This window comes from Caloenas nicobarica, unplaced genomic scaffold, assembly GCF_036013445.1.
Source record: "Caloenas nicobarica isolate bCalNic1 unplaced genomic scaffold, bCalNic1.hap1 Scaffold_436, whole genome shotgun sequence".
Lineage (NCBI taxonomy): Eukaryota > Metazoa > Chordata > Aves > Columbiformes > Columbidae > Caloenas > Caloenas nicobarica.
Genome location: NW_027017425.1, coordinates 43,680 through 69,207, shown reverse-complemented (window position 1 = coordinate 69,207; position 25,528 = coordinate 43,680). Strand labels below are relative to the sequence as shown.

General features: G+C 60.7%; 1 protein-coding gene across 2 annotated transcripts; it reads right to left on the bottom strand.

Annotated features, from left to right (window-relative positions):
- Window positions 1–61: 61 nt before the first annotated feature.
- On the bottom strand, window positions 62–24,752 carry RUSF1 (RUS family member 1). 2 transcript variants are annotated; one of them, XM_065658065.1, is made up of 14 exons: window positions 24,516–24,752; window positions 24,015–24,092; window positions 22,588–22,702; window positions 19,133–19,178; window positions 16,879–16,911; window positions 16,468–16,573; window positions 13,922–14,023; window positions 13,153–13,223; window positions 11,821–12,233; window positions 9,122–9,179; window positions 8,784–8,854; window positions 7,133–7,294; window positions 3,248–3,325; window positions 62–231 (listed from the first exon to the last, which is right to left on the bottom strand). In XM_065658065.1, the coding sequence occupies exons 1-14, from the start codon at window positions 24,747–24,749 to the stop codon at window positions 143–145; spliced, it is 1,656 nt and encodes a 551-aa protein (XP_065514137.1). In that variant the 5' UTR covers window positions 24,750–24,752; the 3' UTR covers window positions 62–142. The 2 variants fall into 2 exon arrangements, with proteins under 2 accessions (XP_065514137.1, XP_065514138.1); XM_065658066.1 differs by having other exon boundaries at window positions 22,588–22,651.
- Window positions 24,753–25,528: the final 776 nt, after the last annotated feature.

Below are 25,528 nucleotides of genomic sequence, written 5' to 3'. Positions count from 1 at the left end.
CAAATTCCCCCAAAACTCCCCCCCCCCCCCAGCAAACTGCACATTTTTAGAAATGCCCCCAAATCGCCTTTATTGGCCCCATTGTCGCAAAATCGCCGTTTCTGGCGCCGGTTTTTTAGGGTAAATACGGGAGGGGGCGGAGCTAGAGGGGGCGGGGCTTGTCCCACTCCAGCTCCCATTGGTCGAGCGCCAGGAGGTGGCGCCGCGTGTCCCAACCGGCGGCCGCCAAACCTGCAGGGGGCGCTGGAGTCACTGGGGGGAACTGGGAGGGACTGGGAGGGACTGGGAGGGAACTGGGAGGGAACTGGGAGGGACTGGGAGGGACTGGGAGGAACTGGGGGGAACTGGGAGGGAACTGGGAGGGACTGGGAGGGAACTGGGAGGGAACTGGGGGGGAACTGGGAGGGACTGGGGGGGAACTGGGGGAGACTGGGAGGGAACTGGGAGGGAACTGGGAGGGAACTGGGAGGGAACTGGGAGGGACTGGGAGGGACTGGGAGGGAACTGGGAGGGAACTGGGAGGGAACTGGGGGGAACTGGGAGGGAACTGGGAGGGAACTGGGAGGGAACTGGGGGGAACTGGGAGGGACTGGGAGGGAACTGGGAGGGAACTGGGAGGGAACTGGGGGGAACTGGGAGGGAACTGGGAGGGACTGGGAGGGAACTGGGAGGGACTGGGAGGGACTGGGAGGGAACTGGGAGGGAACTGGGGGGAACTGGGAGGGACTGGGAGGGAACTGGGAGGGAACTGGGAGGGAACTGGGGGGAACTGGGAGGGACTGGGAGGGAACTGGGAGGGAACTGGGAGGGAACTGGGGGGAACTGGGAGGGAACTGGGAGGGACTGGGAGGGAACTGGGAGGGACTGGGAGGGACTGGGAGGGAACTGGGAGGGAACTGGGGGGAACTGGGAGGGACTGGGAGGGAACTGGGAGGGAACTGGGAGGGAACTGGGGGGAACTGGGAGGGAACTGGGAGGGAACTGGGAGGGACTGGGAGGGACTGGGAGGGAACTGGGAGGGAACTGGGGGGAACTGGGAGGGACTGGGAGGGAACTGGGAGGGAACTGGGAGGGAACTGGGGGGAACTGGGAGGGAACTGGGAGGGACTGGGAGGGAACTGGGAGGGACTGGGAGGGAACTGGGAGGGAACTGGGAGGGACTGGGAGGGAACTGGGGGGAGCTGGGAGGGACTGGGAGGGACTGGGGGGAACTGGGAGGGGACTGGGAGGGACTGGGAGGGAACTGGGGGGGAACTGGGGGGGACTGGGAGGGAACTGGGAGGGAACTGGGGGAACTGGGAGGGAACTGGGAGGGACTGGGAGGGAACTGGGGGGAACTGGGGGGGAACTGGGGGGAACTGGGAGGGACTGGGGGGGAACTGGGAGGGACTGGGAGGGACTGGGAGGGAACTGGGGGGGAACTGGGGGGGACTGGGAGGGAACTGGGAGGGAACTGGGAGGGAACTGGGGGAACTGGGAGGGAACTGGGAGGGACTGGGAGGGAACTGGGGGGAACTGGGAGGGAACTGGGGGGAACTGGGAGGGAACTGGGAGGGAACTGGGGGGGAACTGGGAGGGACTGGGGGGGAACTGGGGGGGACTGGGAGGGACTGGGGGGGAACTGGGAGGGACTGGGAGGGACTGGGAGGGAACTGGGGGGGAACTGGGGGGGACTGGGAGGGAACTGGGAGGGAACTGGGAGGGAACTGGGGGAACTGGGAGGGAACTGGGAGGGACTGGGAGGGAACTGGGGGAACTGCGAGGGAACTGGGGGGAACTGGGAGGGAACTGGGAGGGACTGGGAGGGAACTGGGGGAACTGGGAGGGAACTGGGGGGAACTGGGAGGGAACTGGGAGGGAACTGGGAGGGACTGGGAGGGAACTGGGGGAACTGGGAGGGAACTGGGGGGAACTGGGAGGGACTGGGAGGGAACTGGGGGACACTGGGGGGAACTGGGAGGCACTGGGGGGGAACTGGGGGGAACTGGGGGGAACTGGGAGGGACTGGGAGGGAACCTGGGGGCACTGGGGGGAACTGGGAGGGACTGGGGGGGAACTGGGGGGAACTGGGAGGGACTGGGAGGGACTGGGAGGGACTGGGAGGGAACTGGGAGGGAACTGGGAGGCACTGGGAGGGATGAGGTGGTACTGGAGGGATACTGGGTGATAGTGGGAGACACTGGGAAGGTACTGGGGGGCACTGGGGGGAACTGGGGGATACTGGGAAGCACTGGGGCATACTGGGAAGGAGTGGGGGGATACTGGGAGGTTACTGGGAAGGACTGGGAGGCACTGGGGAGTACTGGGGTGATACTGGGAAACACTGGGAGGTTACTGGGAGGCACTGGGGGGATACTGGAAGGTTATTGGGAGGCAACTGGTTTATACTGGTTTGTGCTGGTCTATCCTGGTTTGTACTGGTCTGTACTGGCCTATACTGGTTTGTACTGTCTGTACTAGTTTGTACTGGCTTGTACTGGTCTGTACTGGTCTATACTGGTCTTTACTGGTTTGTACTGGTCTGTACTGGTTTGTACTGTTTCTACTGGTCTTTACTGGTTTGTACTGGTCTGTACTGGTCTATACTGGTTTGTACTGTCTGTACTGGTTTGTACTGGTTTATACTGGTCTGTACTGGTTTGTACTGGTCTGTACTGGTTTGTACTGGTCTGTACTGGTTTATACTAGTTTCTACTGGTCTGTACTGGTCTGTACTAGTTTGTACTGGTCTGTACTGGTCTATACTGGTTTGTACTGTCTGTACTGGTCTATACTGGTTTGTACTGGTCTGTACTGGTTTATACTGGTCTGTACTGGTTTGTACTGGTCTGTACTGGTCTCTACTGGTTTATACTAGTTTGTACTGGTCTGTACCGGTCTGTACTGGTTTATACTAGTTTGTACTGGTCTGTACTGGTTTGTACTGGTCTGTACTGGTTTGTACTGGTTTATACTGGTCTGTACTCGTTTGTACTGGTCTATACTGGTGTGTACTGGTCTGTACTGGTTTATACTGGTCTGTACTGGTTTGTACTGGTCTGTACTGGTCTGTACTGGTTTGTACTGGTCTGTACTGGTTTATACTGGTCTGTACTGGTTTGTACTGGTCTGTACTGGTGTGTACTGGTCTGTACTGGTTTGTACTGGTCTGTACTGGTCTGTACTGGTTTGTACTGGTCTGTACTGGTTTATACTGGTCTGTACTGGTCTGTACTGGTTTGTACTGGTCTGTACTGGTATCACGCACCTCTGAGCAGCCGCGGTCCCAGTTCCCCCCAGAGCCGGGAGCTCTCGGACAAAACCCCCCAGGGGACCGATCCTGGAGCTGGGGACAAACTGGGGATACTGGGGATACTGGGAACACTGGGGACACAAACTGGGGATACTGGGAACACTGGGAACACAAACTGGGGATACTGGGAGCACTGGGGACACACAGACTGGGGATACTGGGGATACTGGGAGCACTGGGGACACAGACTGGGGATACTGGGAGCACTGGGGACACACAGACTGGGGATACTGGGGATACTGGGAACACTGGGGACACAAACTGGGGATACTGGGAGCACTGGGGACACACAGACTGGGGATACTGGGGATACTGGGAGCACTGGGAACACAAACTGGGGATACTGGGAGCACTGGGGACACACAGACTGGGGATACTGGGGATACTGGGAGCACTGGGGGACACATACTGGGGATACTGGGGATACCGGGAACACACAGACTGGGGATACTGGGGATACTGGGAGGGACTGGGGATACTGGGAGACATACACTGGGGATACTGGGAGAACCGGGGAAACCCCAAGGGACCCAAAAAATGACCCCGGGGACCCCAAAAGACCCGAAATTTACCCCAGGGGACCCCAAAACTGCCCCAAGTGACCCCAAAATGTGACCCAGGGGACCCCAAAAGAGCCCAAATTTACGCCAGGGGACCCCAAAAGTGCCCCAAGTGACCCCAAAATGTGACCCAGGGGACCCCAAAAGAGCCCAAATTTACCCCAAGTGACCCCAAAATGTGCCCCGGGGGACCCCAAAAGTGCCCCAAGTGACCCCAAAATGTGACCCAGGGGATCCCCCAAAACTGCCCCAAGTGACCCCAAAAATGACCCAGGGACCCCAAAATGTGACCCAGGGGACCCCAAAATTGCCCCAAGTGACCCCAAAATGTGACCCAGGGACCCCAAAATGTGACCCAGGGACCCCCCAAAAGTGCCCCAAGTGACCCCAAAAATGACCCAGGGACCCCAAAAGTGAACCCGGGGACCCCAAAAGAGCCCAAATTTACCCCAGGGGAGCCCAAAACTGCCCCAAGTGACCCCAAAATGTGCCCCGGGGGACCCCAAAAGTGCCCCAAGTGACCCCAAAATGTGACCCAGGGGATCCCCCAAAACTGCCCCAAGTGACCCCAAAAATGACCCAGGGACCCCAAAATGTGACCCAGGGGACCCCAAAATTGCCCCAAGTGACCCCAAAAATGACCCAGGGACCCCAAAAGTGACCCAGGGGACCCCAAAATGTGCCCCAGGGACCACAAAAGTGACCCCAGGGACCCTAAAAGAGCCCAAATTTACCCCAGGGGCCCCCCCAAAATGTGACCCAGGGGACCCCAAAATTGCCCGAATGACCCCAAAATGTGACCCAGGGGATCCCCCAAAACTGCCCCAAGTGACCCCAAAATGTGACCCAGGGGACCCCAAAATTGTCCCAAGTGACCCCAAAATGTGCCCCAGGGACCCCAAAATGTGACCCAGGGGACCCCAAAAGTGCCCCGAGTGACCCCAAAATGTGACCCAGGGACCCCAAAATGTGCCCCAGGGGATCCCCCAAAACAGCCCCAAGTAACCCCAAAAATGACCCAGGGACCCCAAAAGTGAACCCGGGGACCCCAAAAGAGCCCAAATTTACCCCAGGGGACCCCAAAAGTGCCCCGAGTGACCCCAAAATGTGACCCAGGGGACCCCAAAAGTGCCCCAAGTGACCCCAAAAATGACCCAGGGACCCCAAAAGAGCCCAAATTTAGCCCAAGGGACCCCAAAAGTGCCCCAAGTGACCCCAAAATGTGCCCCAGGGGATCCCCCAAACTGCCCCAAGTGACCCCAAAAAGTGCCCCAAGTGACCCCAAAATGTGACCCGGGGACCCCAAAAGAGCCCAAATTTACCCCAGGGGACCCCAAAACTGCCCCAAGTGACCCCAAAATGTGACCCAGGGGACCCCAAAAGTGCGCCAAGTGACCCCAAAATGTGACCCACGGACCCCAAAATTGTCCCAAGTGACCCCAAAATGTGACCCAGGACCCCCCCAAAATTGCCCCAAGTGACCCCAAAATGTGACCCAGGGGACCCCAAAACTGCCCCAAGTGACCCCAAAATGTGACCCAGGGGACCCCAAAACTGCCCCAAGTGACCCCAAAAATGACCCAGGGACCCCAAAAAATGACCCAGGGACCCCAAAAGTGAATCCGGGGACCCCAAAAGAGCCCAAATTTAGCCCAGGGGACCCCAAAAGCGCCCCAAGTGACCCCAAAATGTGCCCCAGGGGACCCCAAAAGCGCCCCGAGTGACCCCAAAAGTGCCCCAAGTGGCCCCAAAATGTGACCCAGGGGACCCCAAAACTGCCCCAAGTGACCCCAAAATGTGCCCCAGGGACCCCAAAATGTGACCCAGGGGACCCCAAAAGAGCCCAAATTTAGCCCAGGGGACCCCAAAACTGCCCCGAGTGACCCCAAAATGTGCCCCAGGGGATCCCCCCAAACTGCCCCAAGTGACCCCAAAATGTGCCCCAGGGACCCCAAAATGTGCCCCAGGGACCCCAAAATGTGACCCAGGGGACCCCCAAAGAGCCCAAATTTAGCCCAGGGGACCCCAAAACTGCCCCAAGTGACCCCAAAATGTGACCCAGGGACCCCAAAAGTGAACCCGGGGACCCCAAAAGAGCCCAAATTTACCCCAGGGGACCCCAAAAGCGCCCCAAGTGACCCCAAAATGTGACCCAGGGGATCCCCCAAAACTGCCCCAAGTGACCCCAAAATGTGACCCAGGGGACCCCAAAATGTGACCCAGGGACCCCAAAACTGCCCCCAGGGACCCCAAAAGTGCCCCGAGTGACCCCAAAATGTGCCCCAGGGACCCCCCAAAACTGCCCCAAGTGACCCCAAAAATGACCCAGGGACCCCAAAAGTGAACCCGGGGACCCCAAAAGAGCCCAAATTTACCCCAGGGGACCCCAAAAGTGCCCCAAGTGCCCCCAAAATGTGCCCCAGGGGATCCCCCAAAACTGCCCCAAATGACTCCAAAATGTGACCAAGGGGACCCCAAAACTGCCCCAAGTGACCCCAAAAATGACCCAGGGACCCCAAAAGTGAACCCGGGGACCCCAAAAGAGCCCAAATTTACCCCAGGGGACCCCAAAAGTGCCCCAAGTGACCCCAAAATGTGCCCCAGGGGATCCCCCAAAACTGCCCCAAGTGACCCCAAAATGTGACCCGGGGACCCCAAAATGTGACCCGGGGACCCCAAAAGAGCCCTAATTTAGCCCAGGGGACCCCAAAAGTGCCCCAAGTGGCCCCAAAATGTGACCCAGGGAACCCCCAAAACTGCCCCAAGTGACCCCAAAAATGACCCAGGGACCCCAAAATGTGACCCAGGGACCCCAAAACTGCCCCCAGGGACCCCAAAATGTGCCCCAGGGGACCCCAAAAGTGACCCCAGGCACCCCAAAAGAGCCCAAGTTTACCCCAGGGGACCCCAAAACTGCCCCAAGTGACCCCAAAATGTGCCCCAGGGACCCCAAAACTGCCCCAAGTGACCCCAAAATGTGCCCCAGGGGACCCCAAAATTGCCCCAAGTGACCCCAAAATGTGCCCCAGGGACCCCAAAATGTGACCCAGGGACCCCAAAAGTGAATCCGGGGACCCCAAAAGAGCCCAAATTTAGCCCAAGGGACCCCAAAAGTGCCCCAAGTGACCCCAAAATGTGACCCAGGGACCCCAAAACTGCCCCCAGGGACCCCAAAACTGCCCCAAGTGACCCCAAAATGTGCCCCAGGGGATCCCCCCAAAATGTGCCCCAGGGACCCCAAAAGCGCCCCGCGTGACCCCGAGGCGCGGGGGGGACTCACGGCAGCGGCGCAGCCGGGCCTGCAGGGGGCGCAGCGCGGCACCCATGGGTGCCCCCGGGGGGAGGGGCGGCCCCAGCAGCTCCTCCAGCAGCAGCGCGTGCGCGGCCGCCACCAGGGGGGTCTCCGGGGGGGCCCCCGAGCGCAGCCCCACGCCCACCCAGCCTGGGGGCCCACACGGCCGTCACTCCCGGACGCCTGGGTTCCCTCCCGGACGCCTGGGTCCCCTCCCGAAATCCTGGGTCTCTCCCGGACTCCTGGGTTCCCTCCCGGACGCCTGGGTCCCTCCCGGACGCCTGGGTTCCCTCCCGGACGCCTGGGTCCCTCCCGGACGCCTGGGTCCCTCCCGGATGCCTGGGTCCCTCCCGGACGCCTGGGTCCCTCTCGGACACCTGGGTCCCCTCCTGAAATCCTGGGTTCCTCCAGGACGCCTGGGTCCCTCCCGAACTCCTGGGTCCCTCCCGGACGCCTGGGTCCCTCCCAAAGTCCTGGGTTCCCTCCCGGACACCTGGGTCCCTCCCGAACTCCTGGGTCCCTCCCAAAGTCCTGGGTCCCTCCCGAACTCCTGGGTTCCTCCCGGACTCCTGGGATCCCTCCCGAACTCCTGGGTCCCTCCCGAACTCCTGGGTCCCTCCCGGATGCCTGGGTCCCTCCCGGACGCCTGGGTCCCCTCCCGAACTCCTGGGTCCCTCCCGAACTCCTGGGTCCCCTCCTGAAATCCTGGGTCTCTCCCGGACGCCTGGGTCCCCTCCCGAAATCCTGGGTCCCTCCCGGACTCCTGGGTCCCTCCCGAACTCCTGGGTTCCTCCCGGACTCCTGGGTCCCTCCCGGACGCCTGGGTCCCTCCCGGACGCCTGGGTCCCTCCCGAACTCCTTGGTCCCTCCCGGACGCCTGGGTCCCTCCTGAAATCCTGGGTCCCTCCCAGACGCCTGGGTCCCTTCCAAACTCCTGGGATCCCTCCCGAACTCCTGGGTCCCTCCCGGACGCCTGGGTCCCCCCCGGACGCCTGGGTCCCTCCCGGACGCCTGGGTTCCCTCCCGGACGCCTGGGTCACTCCCGAACTCCTGGGTCCCTCCCGGACGCCTGGGTCCCCTCCTGAAATCCTGGGTTCCTCCCGGACGCCTGGGTCCCTCCCGGACGCCTGGGTCCCCCCCGGACGCCTGGGTCCCTCCCGGACGCCTGGCTTCCCTCCCGGACGCCTGGGTCACTCCCGAACTCCTGGGTCCCTCCCAGACGCCTGGGTCCCTCCCTGAAATCCTGGGTTCCTCCCGGACGCCTGGGTTCCCTCCCGGACGCCTGGGTCCCTCCCGGACGCCTGGGTCCCCTCCTGAAATCCTGGGTCCCTCCCGGACGCCTGGGTCCCTCCCGGACGCCTGGGTCCCCTCCTGAAATCCTGGGTCCCTCCCGGACGCCTGGGTCCCTCCCGAACTCCTGGGTCCCTCCCGGACGCCTGGGTCCCTCCCGGACGCCTGGGTTCCCTCCCGGACGCCTGGGTCCCTCCCAAGGTCCTGGGTTCCTCCCGGACGCCTGGGTCCCCTCCTGAAATCCTGGGTCCCTCCCGGACGCCTGGGTCCCTCCCGAACTCCTGGGTCCCCCCGAACTCCTGCGTCCCTCCCGAACTCCTGGGTCCCTCCCGGACGCCTGGGTCCCCACCTTGGGAAGGGCGCAGCACAATGATGTAATTCTCGGTGCCGCACTCCAGCGCCTTCTTGAATTCGGCCTCGCTGTGGGGGGGACACCCGGACGCCTGGGTCCCTCCCGAACTCCTGGGTCCCTCCCCGAACTCCTGGGTCCCTCCCGAACTCCTGGGTCCCTCTTGAACTCCTGGGTCCCTCCCCGAACTCCTGGGTCCCTCCCGAACTCCTGGGTCCCTCTTGAACTCCTGGGTCCCTCCCCGAACTCCTGGGTCCCTCCCGAACTCCTGGGTCCCTCCCCGAACTCCTGGGTCCCTCCCCGAACGCCTGGGTCCCCCGGACGCCTGGGTCCCTCACCTCTGGACCAATCGGTGCAGGGGGGCTCCCAGGTGGAGGGTGAGGCGGGTGCTGAAGCCTGAAGGGACAATGGGGGACACTGGTCATACTGGTGTCACTGGGGGGTGATACTGGTGTTGGGGGGGGGCGGCAGGTGGGGTGACAATGGCCATACTGGTCATACTGGGGGTCATACTGGTGGCACTGGTCATACTGGAGGTGGCACTGGTCATACTGGTGACACGGGGGGTGATTGGGGAGGTGACAATGGCCATACTGGTCATACTGGTGACACTGGGGGAGGTGACAATGGCCATGCTGGTCACACTGGGGGTGTCACTGGTCATACTGGTCATACTGGTGACACTGGGAGGGTCACACTGGGGGTTACATTGGGTGTCACTGGTCATACTGGTCATACTGGGGGGCATACTGGTTATACTGGTGACACTGGGGGGTGACTGGGGAGGCGACATGGGCCATACTGGTTATACTGGGGGTGATACTGGTGCCACTGGGGGATGTGACGATGGCCATACTGGTCACACTGGGGGTGTCACTGGTCATACTGGCCATACTGGGGGCCATACTGGTCATACTGGTGCCATACTGGCCATACTGGTGCCATACTGGTCATCCTGGGGGCCATACTGGTTATACTGGTGCCATACTGGAGGCCATACTGGTTATACTGGGGGTGTCACTAGTCATACTGGTCATACTGGGAGCCATACTGGCCATACTGGGGGCCATACTGGTTATACTGGTGCCATACTGGGGGCCATACTGGTTATACTGGGGGTGTCACTGGTCATACTGGCCATACTGGGGCCATACTGGTTATACTGGGGGCCATACTGGGGGTGTCACTGGCCACACTGGTGCCACACTGGTGCTATACTGGTCATACTGGGGGCCATACTGGTCATACTGGGGGCCATACTGGCCATACTGGGGCCATACTGGTTATAGTGGGGGCCATACTGGCCATACTGGGGCCATACTGGTTATACTGGGGCTGCCACTGGCCACACTGGTGCCACACTGGCCATACTGGTGGCCATACTGGTGGCCATACTGGGGGCCATACTGGTTATACTGGGGGCCATACTGGGAGCCATACTGGTTATATTGGGGCCATACTGGTTATACTGGTCATACTGGGCGCCATACTGGTTATACTGGGGGCCATACTGGTCATACTGGGGGCCATACTGGTTACACTGGCCATACTGGGGGCCACACTGGCCATACTGGTCATACTGGCCATACTGGGGCCATACTGGTTATACTGGTCATACTGGCCATACTGGTCATACTGGCGCCATACTGGTTATACTGGTCATACTGGGGGCCATACTGGTTATACTGGGGGCCATACTGGTTATACTGGGGGTCATACTGGGAGCCATACTGGTTATACAGGGCCATACTGGTTACACTGGCCATACTGGCCATACTGGGGCCATACTGGTCATACTGGCCATACTGGCCATACTGGGGCCATACTGGTCATACTGGCCATACTGGTCATACTGGCCATACTGGTTATACTGGTGCCGTACTGGTCATACTGGGGGTCATACTGGTCATACTGGCCATACTGGGGCCATACTGGTCATACTGGCCATACTGGTCATACTGGGGCCATACTGGCCATACTGGTCATACTGGCCATACTGGGGCCATACTGGTCATACTGGCCATACTGGTCATACTGGCCATACTGGTTATACTGGTCATACTGGCCATACTGGCCATACTGGTCATACTGGCCATACTGGCCATATTGGGGCCATACTGGTCATACTGGCCATACTGGTCATACTGGCCATACTGGTTATACTGGTGCCGTACTGGCCATACTGGGGCCATACTGGCCATACTGGCCATACTGGTTATACTGGTTATACTGGTTATACTGGCCATACTGGTCATACTGGCCATACTGGCCATACTGGTCATACTGGCCATACTGGTTATACTGGTGCCGTACTGGCCATACTGGGGCCATACTGGCCATACTGGTCATACTGGCCATACTGGGGTCATACTGGTCATACTGGCCATACTGGCCATACTGGCCATACTGGGGGCCATACTGGTCATACTGGCCATACTGGGGCCATACTGGCCATACTGGCCATACTGGCCATACTGGTCATACTGGCCATACTGGGGCCATACTGGCCATACTGGGGCCATACTGGTCATACTGGTCATACTGGCCATACTGGGGGCCATACTGGTTATACTGGCCATACTGGCCATACTGGCCATACTGGGGGCCATACTGGTTATACTGGTCATACTGGTTATACTGGTCATACTGGCCATACTGGGGGCCATACTGGTTATACTGGCCATACTGGCCATACTGGCCATACTGGGGGCCATACTGGTCATACTGGTCATACTGGTTATACTGGCCATACTGGGGGCCATACTGGTTATACTGGCCATACTGGCCATACTGGCCATACTGGGGGCCATACTGGTCATACTGGTCATACTGGGGGCCATACTGGTCATACTGGCCATACTGGGGGCCATACTGGTTATACTGGCCATACTGGCCATACTGGGGGCCATACTGGTCATACTGGCCATACTGGCCATACTGGGGGCCATACTGGTCATACTGGCCATACTGGGGGCCACACTGGCCATACTGGTCATACTGGCCATACTGGCCATACCGGCCATACCGCGTCACTGACCTGGCAGCAGCGGCTCCTCCGCGTTCACCTCCGCGGGGCGGGGCACCCACAGGGCTCCGCCCCCTCCGCCCGAGGCTCCGCCCCCTGCACAAACCCCGCCCCCGGGGCCGGAAACCCCGCCCCCGCGGGAGGCCACGCCCCCTCGGGCACAAGCCCCGCCCCCGGGGGAGCTCCGGGCGCCGCCCGCCGCCGAAGCCCCGCCGCCGGGGGTGGCCCCGCCCCTTCCGGCGGCGGCCCCGCCCCTTCCGGCGGCAGCCCCGCCCCTTCCGGCGGCAGCCGCGGCCCTCAGGGCCTGCCGCAGCGCCAGGCGCAGGCGCGGCCGGTTGAGCGTGGGCAGCACCAGCGCCCCCAGGGCGCGCAGGTTGGCGAAAAAATGCGTCCCCAGCAGCAGCGGCACCGCCCACACGGTCAGCCTGGCCCGGGGAGGGGGGGGGACACACGGGGAGACCCCACCCCCCCGTCAGGACACGCCCCCTTCCCTATGCCACGGCCCCCCCCCGCGGCCTCTTTGCTCCCCAGGCTCCGCCCTCTCGGGGAGGCCCCGCCCCCTCCCGCAGCCCCTCCTCCCCTCAAGCCCCGCCCCTTCCCTAAGCCCCGCCCCCGGCCTCTTCCCGCCCCAGGCCCCGCCCCCTGTGTGAGGCCACGCCCCCTCCCTGCAGCCCCTCCTCCCCTCAAGCCCCACCCCTTCCCTAAACCCCACCCCCGGCCTCTTCCCTCCCCAGGCCCCGCCCCCCGTGTGAGGCCACGCCCCCTCCCGCAGCCCCTCCTCCCCTCAAGCCCCGCCCTCTTCCCTAAGCCCCGCCCTCTTCCCTCCCCAGGCCCCGCCCCCTGTGTGAGGCCACGCCCCCTCCCGCAGCCACTCCATCCCTCAAGCCACGCCCACTCCTGGAAACCCCGCCCCCTTCCCCAAGCCCCGCCCCCTGTGTGAGGCCACACCCCCTTCCTGCAGCCACTCCATCCCTCAAGACCCGCCCACTCCTGGAAACCCCGCCTCCTTCCCCAAGCCCCGCCCCCCTGTGTGAGGCCACGCCCCCTTCCAGCAGCCACTCCATCCCTCAAGCCACGCCCCCTTCCCTAAGCCACGCCCCCCCTGCCTGAACAGCCCCGCCCCCTCGTGGCCTCTTCTCTCCCCAGGCCCCGCCCCCTTCCTGCAGCCACTCCATCCCTCAAGCCACGCCCCCTGCCAGAAGCCCCGCCCCGTGTGAGGCCACAGCCCCTCCCCTCAAGCCCTGCCCCTCCCCGAGGCTCCACCCCTTCCCGAAGCCCCGCCCTCTCCCCGAGGCCCCGCCCCTTCCCGAGGCCCCACCCCCTCCCCGAGGCCCCGCCCCTCACCACGGCTGCCCGTCCAGCAGGGGCAGCAGCAGCAGCGCCAGGAGCAGCCCCAGCCCGTTCACCAGCGTCTCCTGCCCAGTATAAACCAGTATGGACCAGTAACCCCGCCTACCGCCACCCTCTGACCTCCCCCAATCCTCTCCCAGTTTGTCCCAGTCCTCTCCCAGTGCTCCCAGTACAAGCAAGTGACCCTCCCAGTAAAGCTCAGCTGTCCGCCCCCAGTGCTCCCAGTTCCCTCCCAGTGCTCCCAGTTCCCCTTCTACTTCTCCCACTTCCCTCCCAGTTGTCCCAGTCCCTCCCAGTTCCCTCCCACTTCCCTCCCAGTCCCCCCAGTTCCTCCCAGTCCCCCCAGTTCCTCCCAGTTCCCCCCCAGTTCCTCCCAGTCCCTCCCAGTTCCCCCCCAGTTCCCCCCCAGTTCCCTCCCAGTCCTCCCAGTTCCCAGTTCCCCCCAGTCCCCCCCACTTCCCTCCCAGTCCCCCCAGTTCCCCCCCAGTTCCTCCCAGTCCCTCCCAGTTCCCCCCCAGTTCCCCCCAGTCCCTCCCAGTTCCCCACCAGTTCCTCCCAGTTCCCCCCCCAGTTCCCCCCAGTCCCTCCCACTTCCCTCCCAGTCCCCCCAGTCCCTCCCAGTTCCCTCCCAGTCCCTCCCAGTTCCCCCCAGTTCCTCCCAGTTCCCCCCCAGTCCCTCCCAGTCCCGCCCCCCAGCCCCCTCCCAGTCCCTCCCAGTTTTCCCAGTTCCCTCCCAGTCCCTCCCAGTGCTCCCAGTTCCCACCTGGCTCCCGTCCTTGGCGGCCACATCGGCCACGTTGTCCCGTCGGGCCTGGTGAACGACCAGGGCCGCCCGGGTGGCCCCGCCCGCCACGCCCACCACGCACTGGGGGGAGACCAGTATAAACCAGTACAAACCAGTACAAACCAGTACAAACCAGTATGAACCACTACAGGTCGCTTTAAACCAGAACAAATCACTATAAACCCACAAAACCCAGTATAAACCAGTATCCTTCAGTGTCGCCTGGGTGGCCCTGCCCACTATGCACTGGGGGGAAACCAGTATAAACCAGTGCCCCCCAGTATCCCACCAGTACCTCCCAGTAACTTCCCAGTATCCCACTGGTGCCCCCCAATTTTTCCCCGTATCTCCCAGTATCACCCCAGCACCGCCCCCAGTGCCTCCCAGTAACCTCCCAGTATCTCCCAGTTGCTCTCCCAGCACCTCCCAGTATCCCCCAGTTTTCCCCAGTAACCTCCCAATATCTCCCCAGGACCCCCCAGTTGCCTTCCCAGTGCCCCCCAGTCCCTCCCAGTACCCCCCTAGTGCCTCCCAGTATCACCCCAGTATATCCCAGTAAGCCCCAGTGCCTCCCAGTATCCCCCAGTCCCTCCCAGTATCCCCCATTAACCTCCCAGTATCGCACCAGTGCCTCCCACTAACCTCCCAGTGTCCCCCCAGTACCTTCCAGTATCCTCCCAGTTCCTCCCAGTATCACCCCAGTACCGCCCAGTGCCTCCCAGTAACCACCCAGTATCCCCCCAGTTCCTCACAGTATCCCCCATTACCCCCCCAGTTTTTCCCAGTATCTCCCAATAAACCCCAGTGCCCCCCAGTATCCCCAGTGCCTCCCAGTTCCCTCCCATTATCCCTCCAGTACCTTCCAGTATCCTCCCAGTTCCTCCCACTATCACCCCAGTACCCCCCAGTAACCACCCAGTATCCCCCCACTAACCAGCCAGTAACCACCCATTACCCTCCCAGTTCCTCCCAGTATCCTCCATTACCCCCCCAGTTTTTCCCAGTATCTCCCAGTATCCCCAGTGCCTTCCAATGACCCCCAGTACCCCCCAGTTCCTCCCAGTATCCCCCATTACCCCCCCAGTTCCTCCCAGTATCACCCCAGTACCCCCCAGTATCCCCCCAATACCTTCCAGTATCCCCCCAGTTGCTCCCAGTATCACCCCAGTACCCCCCAGTGCCTCCCAGTAACCACTCAGTATCCCCCCAGTTCCTCCCAGTATCCCCCTTTACCCCCCCAGTTTTTCCCAGTATCTCCCAGTAAACCCCAGTGTCCCCCAGTATCTCCCAGTATCCCTAGTGCCTCCCAGTTCTCTACCAGTACCCCCCAGTGTCCCCCCAGTACCTTCCAGTATCCTCCCAGTTCCTCCCAGTATCACCCCAGTCCCCCCCAGTTCCTCCCAGTATCACCCCAGTACCCCCCAGTGCCTCCCAGTAACCACCCAGTATTCCCCATTACCCCCCCAGTTTTTCCCAGTAAACCCCAGTACCTCCCAGTATCCCCAGTGCCTCCCAGTTCCTCCCAGTATCACCCCAGTGCCTCCCACTAACCTCCCAGTACCTTCCACTATCCCCCCAGTTCCTCCCAGTATCACCCCAGTGCCTCCCAGTTCCTCCCAGTATCACCCCAGTATCCCCCCAGTTCCTCCCAGTATCACCCCAGTGCCTCCCAGTATCACCCCAGTACCCCCAGTTCCTCCCAGTATCACCCATTACCCCCTCCCAGTTCCTCCCAGTATCACCCTAGTACCCCCAGTTCCTCCCAGTATCCCCCATTACCCCCTCCCAGTTCCTCCCAGTATCACCCCAGTACCCCCAGTTCCTCCCAGTATCACCCATTACCCCCTCCCAGTTCCTCCCAGTATCACCCCAGTACCCCCCAGTTCCTCCCAGTATCCCCCATTACCCCCTCCCAGTTCCTCCCAGTATCACCCTAGTACTCCCAGTTCCTCCCAGTATCCCCCATTACCCCCGCCCAGTTCCTCCCAGTATCACTCCAGTATCCCTCCAGTTCCTCCCAGTATCACCCCAGTGCCTCCCAGTTCCTCCCAGTATCGCTCCAGTATCCCTCCAGTTCCTCCCAGTATCACCCCAGTGCCTCCCAGTTCCTCCCAGTATCACTCCAGTATCCCTCCAGTTCCTCCCAGTATCACCCCAGTGCCTCCCAGTATCACCCCAGTACCCCCAGTTCCTCCCAGTATCCCCCACTACCCCCCCCCAGTTCCTCCCAGTATCACCCCAGTACCCCCCAGTTCCTCCCAGTATCCCCCATTACCCCCGCCCAGTTCCTCCCAGTATCACTCCAGTACCCCCCAGTCCCTCCCAGTAACCACCCAGTAACCACCCAGTATCCCCCATTACATCCCCAGTTTTTCCCAGTATCCCCAGTGCCCCCCAGTCCCTCCCATTACACCCCAGTTCCTCCCAGTATCCCCATTACCCGCCCCCCAATTCCCGCGCGGTGGGCGTGGCCCGGCGCCCCGGTGGGCGTGGCCAACCCGCGGTGGGCGTGGCCACCCCATTACCTTGGCAACCGTGGCCAGCATCAGGAGGGCGGGGCCTGCGGGCGGCCAATGGGGAGCCAGCATCTCCAGCACGAGCGCCACGTCGTTCATGACGTCAGCTGCCAGCCTGGGCGGGGCCACGTGGGGGGGTGTCACGTGGGGGGGGGGGCGCGTTGCTTGGCAACGAGGAGGCGTGGCCTCCGGGAAGGGGCACGTTGCCGGGCAACGAGGGGGCGTGGCCTCCGGGAAGGGGCACGTTGCCCGGCAACGAGGGGGCGTGCCCTCCGGGAAGGGGCGCGTTGCCGGGCAACGAGGGGGCGTGGCCTCCAGGAAGGGGCACGTTGCCCGGCAACGAGGGGGCGTGGCCTCCGGAAAGGGGCACGTTGCCGGGCAACGAGGGGGCGTGGCCTCCGGGAAGGGGCGGGGCCTCACCGCCATTGTTTGGCCTCACAGTCCAGGCGGCTCCTGGGGGGAACCAGTAAAGACCAGTAAGGACCAGTAAAGACCAGTAACAACCAGTAAGGACCAATAAGGACCAGTACGGGGCGGTTGCGGCTCCCAGTAAGGCCCAGTGATGGTTCCCAGTAAGTCCCAGTGCTCCCAGTGCGGCCCAGTGATGGTTCCCAGTGCTCCCAGTAAGAACCAGTTATGGCTCCCAGTAAGAACCAGTGACTCCCGGTGCCGCCTCCCAGTGCTCCCAGTAGGTCCCAGTGCCACCTCCCAGTGTCCCCAGTGACTCCCAGTAAGGACCAGCAACTCCCAGTAGGTCCTTGTGCCATCACCCACTGCTCCCAGTTCCCCCCAGTTCCCTCCCAGTCCCCTCCCAGTTTTCCCAGTTCCCTCCCAGTTCCCCCCAGTCCCTCCCAGTTCCCTCCCAGTTCCCTCCCAGTCCCTCCCAGTTCCTCCCAGTCCCCCCAGTTCCCTCCCAGTCCCTCCCAGTTCCCTCCCAGTCCCTCCCAGTCCCTCCCAGTTCCCCCCCAGTTCCCTCCCAGTTCCCTCCCAGTCCCTCCCAGTCCCTCCCAGTTCCCTCCCAGTTCCCCCCAGTCCCTCCCAGTTCCCCCCCAGTCCCTCCCAGTTCCCTCCCAGTTCCCCCCAGTCCCTCCCAGTTCCCCCCAGTTCCCCCCAGTCCCTCCCAGTTCCCTCCCAGTTCCCTCCCAGTCCCTCCCAGTTCCCTCCCAGTCCCTCCCAGTTCCTCCCAGTCCCCCCAGTTCCCTCCCAGTCCCTCCCAGTTCCCTCCCAGTCCCTCCCAGTTCCCTCCCAGTTCCCTCCCAGTCCCTCCCAGTTCCTCCCAGTCCCCCCAGTTCCCTCCCAGTTCCCCCCCAGTTCCCTCCCAGTCCCTCCCAGTTCCCTCCCAGTCCCTCCCAGTTCCCTCCCAGTTCCCCCCCAGTTCCCTCCCAGTCCCTCCCAGTTCCCTCCCAGTTCCCCCCAGTTCCCTCCCAGTTCCCTCCCAGTTCCCCCCAGTTCCCTCCCAGTTCCCTCCCAGTCCCTCCCAGTTCCCTCCCAGTTCCCTCCCAGTCCCTCCCAGTCCCTCCCAGTTCCCTCCCAGTCCCTCCCAGTTCCTCCCAGTCCCCCCAGTTCCCTCCCAGTCCCTCCCAGTTCCCTCCCAGTCCCTCTCAGTTCCCTCCCAGTCCCCCCCAGTTCCCCCCAGTTCCCCCCAGTCCCTCCCAGTTCCCCCCAGTCCCTCCCAGTTCCCCCCAGTTCCCCCCAGTCCCTCCCAGTTCCCTCCCAGTCCCTCCCAGTTCCCCCCAGTTCCCCCCAGTTCCCTCCCAGTCCCTCCCAGTTCCCCCCAGTCCCCCCCAGTTCCCCCCAGTTCCCCCCAGTCCCTCCCAGTTCCCCCCAGTCCCTCCAGTCCCTCCCAGTCCCTTCCAGTCCCTCCCAGTTCCCTCCCAGTTCCCTCCCAGTTCCCCCCCAGTTCCCTTCCAGTCCCTCCCAGTCCCTCCCAGTTCCCTCCCAGTTCCCCCCCAGTTCCCTCCCAGTCCCCCCCAGTCCCTCCCAGTTCCCCCCAGTCCCTCCAGTTCCTCCCAGTTCCCCCCAGTCCCTCCCAGTTCCCTCCCAGTTCCCTCCCAGTCCCTCCCAGTTCCTCCCAGTTCCCCCCCAGTTCCCCCCAGTCCCCTCCCAGTTCCCTCCCAGTTCCCCCCAGTTCCCTTCCAGTCCCTCCCAGTCCCTCCCAGTTCCCTCCCAGTTCCCCCCCAGTTCCCTCCCAGTCCCCCCCAGTCCCTCCCAGTTCCCCCCAGTCCCTCCCAGTTCCCTCCCAGTCCCTCCCAGTTCCCTCCCAGTCCGTCCCAGTTCCCCCCAGTTCCCCCAGTCCCTCCCAGTCCCTCCCAGTCCCTCCCAGTTCCCTCCCAGTTCCCCCCAGTTCCCTCCCATTCCCTCCCAGTCCCTCCCAGTCCCTCCCAGTTCCCTCCCAGTTCCCCCCAGTTCCCTCCCAGTCCCTCCCAGTTCCCTCCCAGTTTTCCCAGTTCCCTCCCAGTTCCCCCCCAGTTCCCTCCCAGTTCCTCCCAGTTCCCTCCCAGTTCCCCCCAGTCCCTCCCAGTTCCCTCCCAGTTCCCTCCCAGTCCCCCCCAGTTCCCTCCCAGTTAATCCCAGTTCCCTCCCAGTTCCCCCCCAGTTCCCTCCCAGTTCCTCCCAGTTCCCCCCAGTCCCTCCCAGTTCCCTCCCAGTTCCCCCCAGTCCATCCCAGTCTCACCCCTGCCACCAGGTGAAGCTGATTCGCGTCACCATCCCCACCCCGTCTGCGGTTTTGGGGCGAAAAAAGGCGATTTTGGTCAATTTAGTGGAATTCGGCGATTTGGGGTCTGAACTCGGGGGGTTTGAGCCGAATTTGGGGCATTTTGGGCAAATTTTGAGATTCTGGGGTGAATTTGGGCGGCTTTGGCGAAATTTGGGGTGAATTTTGGAGGTTTTGGGGGGTGAATTTGGGCAGTTTTGACTAAATTTGGGTGTTTTGGGGTTGAATTCTGAGAATTCCGGGCGGAATTCGGAGGATTTGGGGTCAAACCCGGAGAATTTTGGGCTGAATTTGGATGTTTTTGTGTTGAATTGTGAAAATTTGGGGCAGAATTTGGGGGATTTGGGGCTGAATTTGGGGGGATTTGGGGCAGAATTTGGGTTGTTTTGTCGGAATCTGGATATTTTGGGTCCGAATTTGGGTCATTTTGGGCGAAATTGGGGTCATTTTGGGCTGAAATTGGGGGATTTTGGGGCGACTCTGGACGGTTTTGGGTTGAAATCAGGTATTTTGGGGCTGAATCTGGGTGGTTTTGGGTTGAATTCTGAGGATTTTGGGCTGAATTCGGAGGATTTTGGGGTGAATTTCGGTTGTTTTGTCTGATTTTGGGTCATTTTGGGCTGAAATTGGGGGAATTTGGGGCAGCTTTGGATGTTTTGGGGTTGAAATTGGATGTTTTTTGGGTGGATTTCGGCAGCTTTCACCAAATTTGGGTGTTTTGGGGTGAATTTGGGTGTTTTTGGGGTGAATTTGGGCATTTTTGGGGTGAATTTGGGGGTTTTTGGGGTGAATTTGGACATTTTTTGGGTGAATTTTGGCATTTTTGGGGTGAATTCACGTTTTTTGGGGTGAATTCGGGTTTTTTGGGGTGAATTTGGGGGGTTTTGGGGTGAATTTTGGCGGGTTTGGGGTGAATTTCGGCATTTTTGGGGTGAATTCAGGTGGTTTTGGGGTGAATTTGGGCATTTTTGGGGTGAATTTGGGGGGGGTTTTGGGGTGATTTTGGGCATTTTTGGGGTGAATTCCGGTGTTTTTGGGGTGAATTCGAGCGTTTTCGGGTTGAAATCAGCTGGTTTTTGGGTGAATTTGGGCGTCTTGGGGGTGAATTCGGGTTTTTTTGGGGTGAATTTGGGGGTTTTTGGGGTGAATTTGGGGGTTTTGGGGGTGAATTTGGGCGGTTTTGAGGTGAATTTGAAGTTTTTTGGGGTGAATTTGGGGTTTTTTGGGGTGAACTCGAGCGTTTTCGGGTTGAAATCAGCTGGTTTTGGGGTGAATTTGGGCATTTTGGGGGTGAATTCAGGTTTTTTGGGGTGAATTCGGGTGGTTTTGGGGTGAATTTGGACATTTTCGGGGTGAATTTGGGGGGGGTTTTGGGGTGATTTTGGGCATTTTTGGGGTGAATTCCGGTGTTTTTGGGGTGAATTCGAGCGTTTTCGGGTTGAAATCAGCTGGTTTTGGGGTGAATTTGGGCGTTTTGGGGGTGAATTTGGGGTTTTTTGGGGTGAATTTGGGATTTTGGGGGTGAATTTGGGGTTTTTTGGGGTGAATTTGGGGGTTTTTGGGGTGTTTTGGGGTTTTTTGGGGTGAATTTGGGGGTATTGGGGCTGAATTTGGGGGGTTTTGGGGTGATTTGGGGGGTTTTGTGGGCAAATTTGGGCATTTTGGGGGTGAATTTGGGGCTTTTTGGGGGGTTTTGGGGTGAATTTGGGGGTTTTTGGGGTGACTTTGGGGTTTTTGGGGTGAATTCAGGGGTTTTTGGGGTGACTTTGGGGTTTTTGGGGTGACTTTGGGGTTTTTTGGGGTGAATTCAGGGGTTTTTGGGGTGAGTTTGGGGTTTTTGGGGTGACTTTGGGGGTTTTTGGGGTGAATTTGGGGTTTTTGGGGTGAATTCAGGGGTTTTGGGGGTGACTTTGGGGGATTTTGGGGTGACTTTGGGATTTTTGGGGTGAATTCAGGGGTTTTTGGGGTGACTTTGGGGTTTTTTGGGGTGAATTCAGGGGTTTTTGGGGTGAGTTTGGGGTTTTTTGGGGTGACTTTGGGGTTTTTTGGGGTGACTTTGGGGGTTTTGGGGTGACTTTGGGGTTTTTTGGGGTGAATTCAGGGGTTTTTGGGGTGAATTCAGGGGTTTTTGGGGTGACTTTGGGGTTTTTTGGGGTGAATTCAGGGGTTTTTGGGGTGAATTCAGGGGGTTTTGGGGTGAATTCAGGGGTTTTTGGGGTGACTTTGGGGTTTTTTGGGGTGAATTCAGGGGTTTTTGGGGTGAATTCAGGGGGTTTTGGGGTGACTTTGGGGTTTTTTGGGGTGAATTCAGGGGTTTTTGGGGTGAATTTGGGGTTTTTTGGGGTGACTTAGGGGTTTTTTGGGGTGACTTTGGGGGTTTTTGGGGTGAATTTGGGGTTTTTTGGGGTGAATTCAGGGGTTTTTGGGGTGACTTTGGGGGATTTTGGGGTGACTTTGGGATTTTTGGGGTGTATTCAGGGGTTTTTGGGGTGACTTTGGGGTTTTTTGGGGTGAATTCAGGGGTTTTTGGGGTGAGTTTGGGGTTTTTTGGGGTGACTTTGGGGTTTTTTGGGGTGACTTTGGGGGTTTTGGGGTGACTTTGGGGTTTTTGGGGTGAATTCAGGGGTTTTGGGGGTGACTTTGGGGTTTTTGGGGTGAATTCAGGGGTTTTTGGGGTGACTTTGGGGTTTTTTGGGGTGAATTTGGGGTTTTTTGGGGTGAATTCAGGGTTTTTTGGGGTGACTTTGGGGTTTTTTGGGGTGAATTCAGGGGTTTTTGGGGTGACTTTGGGGTTTTTTGGGGTGAATTCAGGGGTTTTTGGGGTGATTTTGGGGTTTTTGGGGTGACTTTGGGGTTTTTGGGGTGACTTTTTGGGGTTTTTGGGGTGAATTTGGGGGTTTTTGGGGTGACTTTGGGGTTTTTTGGGGTGAATTCAGGGGTTTTTGGGGTGACCTTGGGGTTTTTTGGGGTGAATTCAGGGGTTTTTGGGGTGACTTTGGGGTTTTTGGGGTGACTTTTTTGGGGTGAATTTGGGGGTTTTTGGGGTGAATTTGGGTTTTTTTGCGGTGAATTCAGGGTTTTTTGGGGTGAATTTGGGGTTTTTGGGGTGACTTTGGGGTTTTTTGGGCTGAATTCAGGGGTTTTTGGGGTGACTTTGGGGTTTTTGGGGGTGAATTCAGGGGTTTTTGGGGTGACTTTGGGGTTTTTGGGGTGAATTTGGGGTTTTTGGGGTGACTTTAGGGTTTTTGGGGTGACTTTGGGGTTTTTGGGGTGACTTTTTTGGGGTGAATTTGGGGGTTTTTGGGGTGAATTTGGGTTTTTTTGCGGTGAATTCAGGGTTTTTTGGGGTGAATTTGGGTTTTTTGGGGTGACTTTGGGGTTTCTGGGGTGACTTTGGGGGTTCTTGGCCTCACCGCGCAGCAGCCAGCCCATGGCGGCCCCGGTGACGGTGGCTCCGGTGTCCCCGACACCCACGGCCTGGAGAACCGAGCGGGTGGACACGGCCCCGGCCAGCGAGCTGCACAGCGCCTCCAGTATGGACCAGTTCGGACCAGTTCGGACCAGTTCGGACCAGTAACCCCCCGGGGACACCCCCACGGACCCACCAGTGACCCCCAGACCCCTCCCAGTGACCCCCAGCCACTTCCCAGTACAGACCAGTACGGACCAGTACAGACCAGTTTGGACCAGTACGGACCAATAACGCCCTGGGGACACCCCCACACCCACCAGTGACCCCCCCCCAGACCCCTCCCAGTGACCCCCAGCCACTTCCCAGTACAGACCAGTATGGACCAGTACAGACCAGTTTGGACCAGTACGGACCAGTACGAATCAGTACGGACCAGTACAAACCAGTAACGGCCCGGGGACACCCCCACAGACCCACCAGTGACCCCCAGATCCCTGCCAGTGACCCCCAGTAATCCCCAGTGACCCCCAGTTACCCCCAGTGACCCCCCAGCCACTTCCCAGTATGGACCAGTACAGACCAGTACAGACCAGTAACCCCCCGGGGACACCCCCACAGACCCACCAGTGACCCCCAGACCCCTCCCAGTACGAACAAGTAATCCCCAGTGACCCCCAGACCCCTCCCAGTGACCCCCAGCCACTTCCCAGTACAGACCAGTACGGACCAGTACAGACCAGTACAGACCAGTTTGGACCAGTACGGACCAGTACGAACCAGTAACGCCCCGGGGACACCCCCACAGACCCACCAGTGACCCCCAGACCCCTCCCAGTGACCCCCAGCCACTTCCCAGTACAGACCAGTATGGACCAGTACAGACCAGTTTGGACCAGTACGGACCAGTACGAATCAGTACGGACCAGTACAAACCAGTAACGGCCCGAGGACACCCCCACAGACCCACCAGTGACCCCCAGATCCCTGCCAGTGACCCCCAGTAATCCCCAGTGACCCCCAGTTACCCCCAGTGACCCGCAGCCACTTCCCAGTACGGACCAGTACAGACCAGTACAAACCAGTAACCCCCCAGGGACACCCCTCAGACCCACCAGTGACCCCCAGATCCCTCCCAGTGACCCCCAGATCCCTCCCAGTCCGTCCCAGTTCCCCCCAGTACCCTCCCAGTCCCTCCCAGTCCCTCCCAGTCCCCTCCCAGTTCCCCCCAGTACCCTCCCAGTCCCTCCCAGTCCCCTCCCAGTTCCCCCCAGTTCCCTCCCAGTCCCTCCCAGTCCCTCCCAGTTCCTCCAAGTCCCTCCCAGTTCCCTCCCAGTCCCTCCCAGTCCCCTCCCAGTTCCTCCCAGTCCCCTCCCAGTCCCTCCCAGTGCCTCCCAGTCCACTCCCAGTCCCTCCCAGTGCTCCCAGTACCTGCAGCCCGTCCCACAACTGGTACCTCAGGTAGTCGCTGCTGACGCTCTCGGGGAAGCCCTGGGGGAGCAGGACCCGCTGCGGCACCAGTTACACCAGTTACCTCCCAGTACAAACCAGTTACCTCCCAGTTACCCGCCAGTGACCCCTCGACCACCTCCCAGTACAAACCGGTTACACCAGTTACCTCCCACTACAAACCAGTTACCTCCCACTGACCCCCCAGTGACCCCCAACCACCTCCCAGTGCTCCCAGTTACCTCCCAGTGCCCCCCCAGTCCTTCCCAGTCCCCTCCCAGTTCCCTCCTAGCTACCACCAGTTACCTCCCAGTAACCGCCCAGTGACCCCCACACCCTTCCCAGTGCTGCCAGTCCCTCCCAGTTAATCCCAGTCCCTCCCAGTTCCCCCCCAGTTCCCTCCCAGTCCCTCCCAGTCCCTCCCAGTCCCTCCCAGTCCCCCCCAGTCCCCCCAGTCCCCCCAGTCCCCGCTCCCGCTCCCACCTGGGCCGCTCTCCAGGCTCCTCCGGCGGCTCCTCCCGGAACGTCCCTCAGGAGCCGCCCCCGGGGATCCCCCCGGTACCGAGCGGCTTCGCGCGGCCCCCACAGCTCCCGGCACAAAGTCGGGGACACCCCGGCACCGGCAGAACCCGCCCGGGCCTGCCCGGGATCCCCCCCGCCCTCCCCGGCCGCCGCCGGCGCCTCCGACCCCTTCCCGGGAACCGCCGCCGGAGCCATGGCGCCCGGCCGGAAGTGCGGGCGGCGGAGGGACGGGGAGCTTCCGGGGGAGGCCTGATCGGCGGGGAGGCGCGCTGGGAAGGGAGTCAGCCAGCTCTCGATGGTCTCCCCGTTGGGACAATGGAGGCGGGAGGTCCTCCAGCTCTCTGTGGTTGTTGAGGCAGGCTGGGAGGAGGGTCCTCCAGGACTCTATGGTCTCCCCATTGGGACAATGTAGGAAGGAGGTCCTCCAGCTCTCTATGGTCATTGGGGTGGGCTGGGAGGAGGGTCCTCCAGGACTCTATGGTCTCCCCATTGGGACAATGTAGGAAGGAGGTCCTCCAGGTCTCTATGGTCATTGGGGTGGGCTGGGAGGAGGGTCCTCCAGGACTCTATGGTCGTTGGGGTGGGCTGGGAGGAGGGTCCTCCAGGACTCTATGGTCTCCCCTTTGGGACAATGTAGGAAGGAGGTCCTCCAGGTCTCTATGGTCATTGGGGTGGGCTGGGAGGAGGGTCCTCCAGGACTCTATGGTCTTCCCGTTGGGACTATGTAGGAGGATGGTCCTCCAGGACTCTATGGTTGTTGAGACAGGCTGGGAGGAAGGTCCTCCAGGACTCTATGGTTCATTGAGACAGGCTGGGAGGAAGGTCCTCCAGGACTCTATGGTTCATTGAGACAGGCTGGGAGGTCCTCCACGTCTCTATGGTCATTGGGGTGGGTTGGGAGGAGGGTCCTCCAGGACTCTCTGGTCTCCCCGACAAGACCGTGTAGGAGGAAGGTCCTCCAGGACTCTATGGTC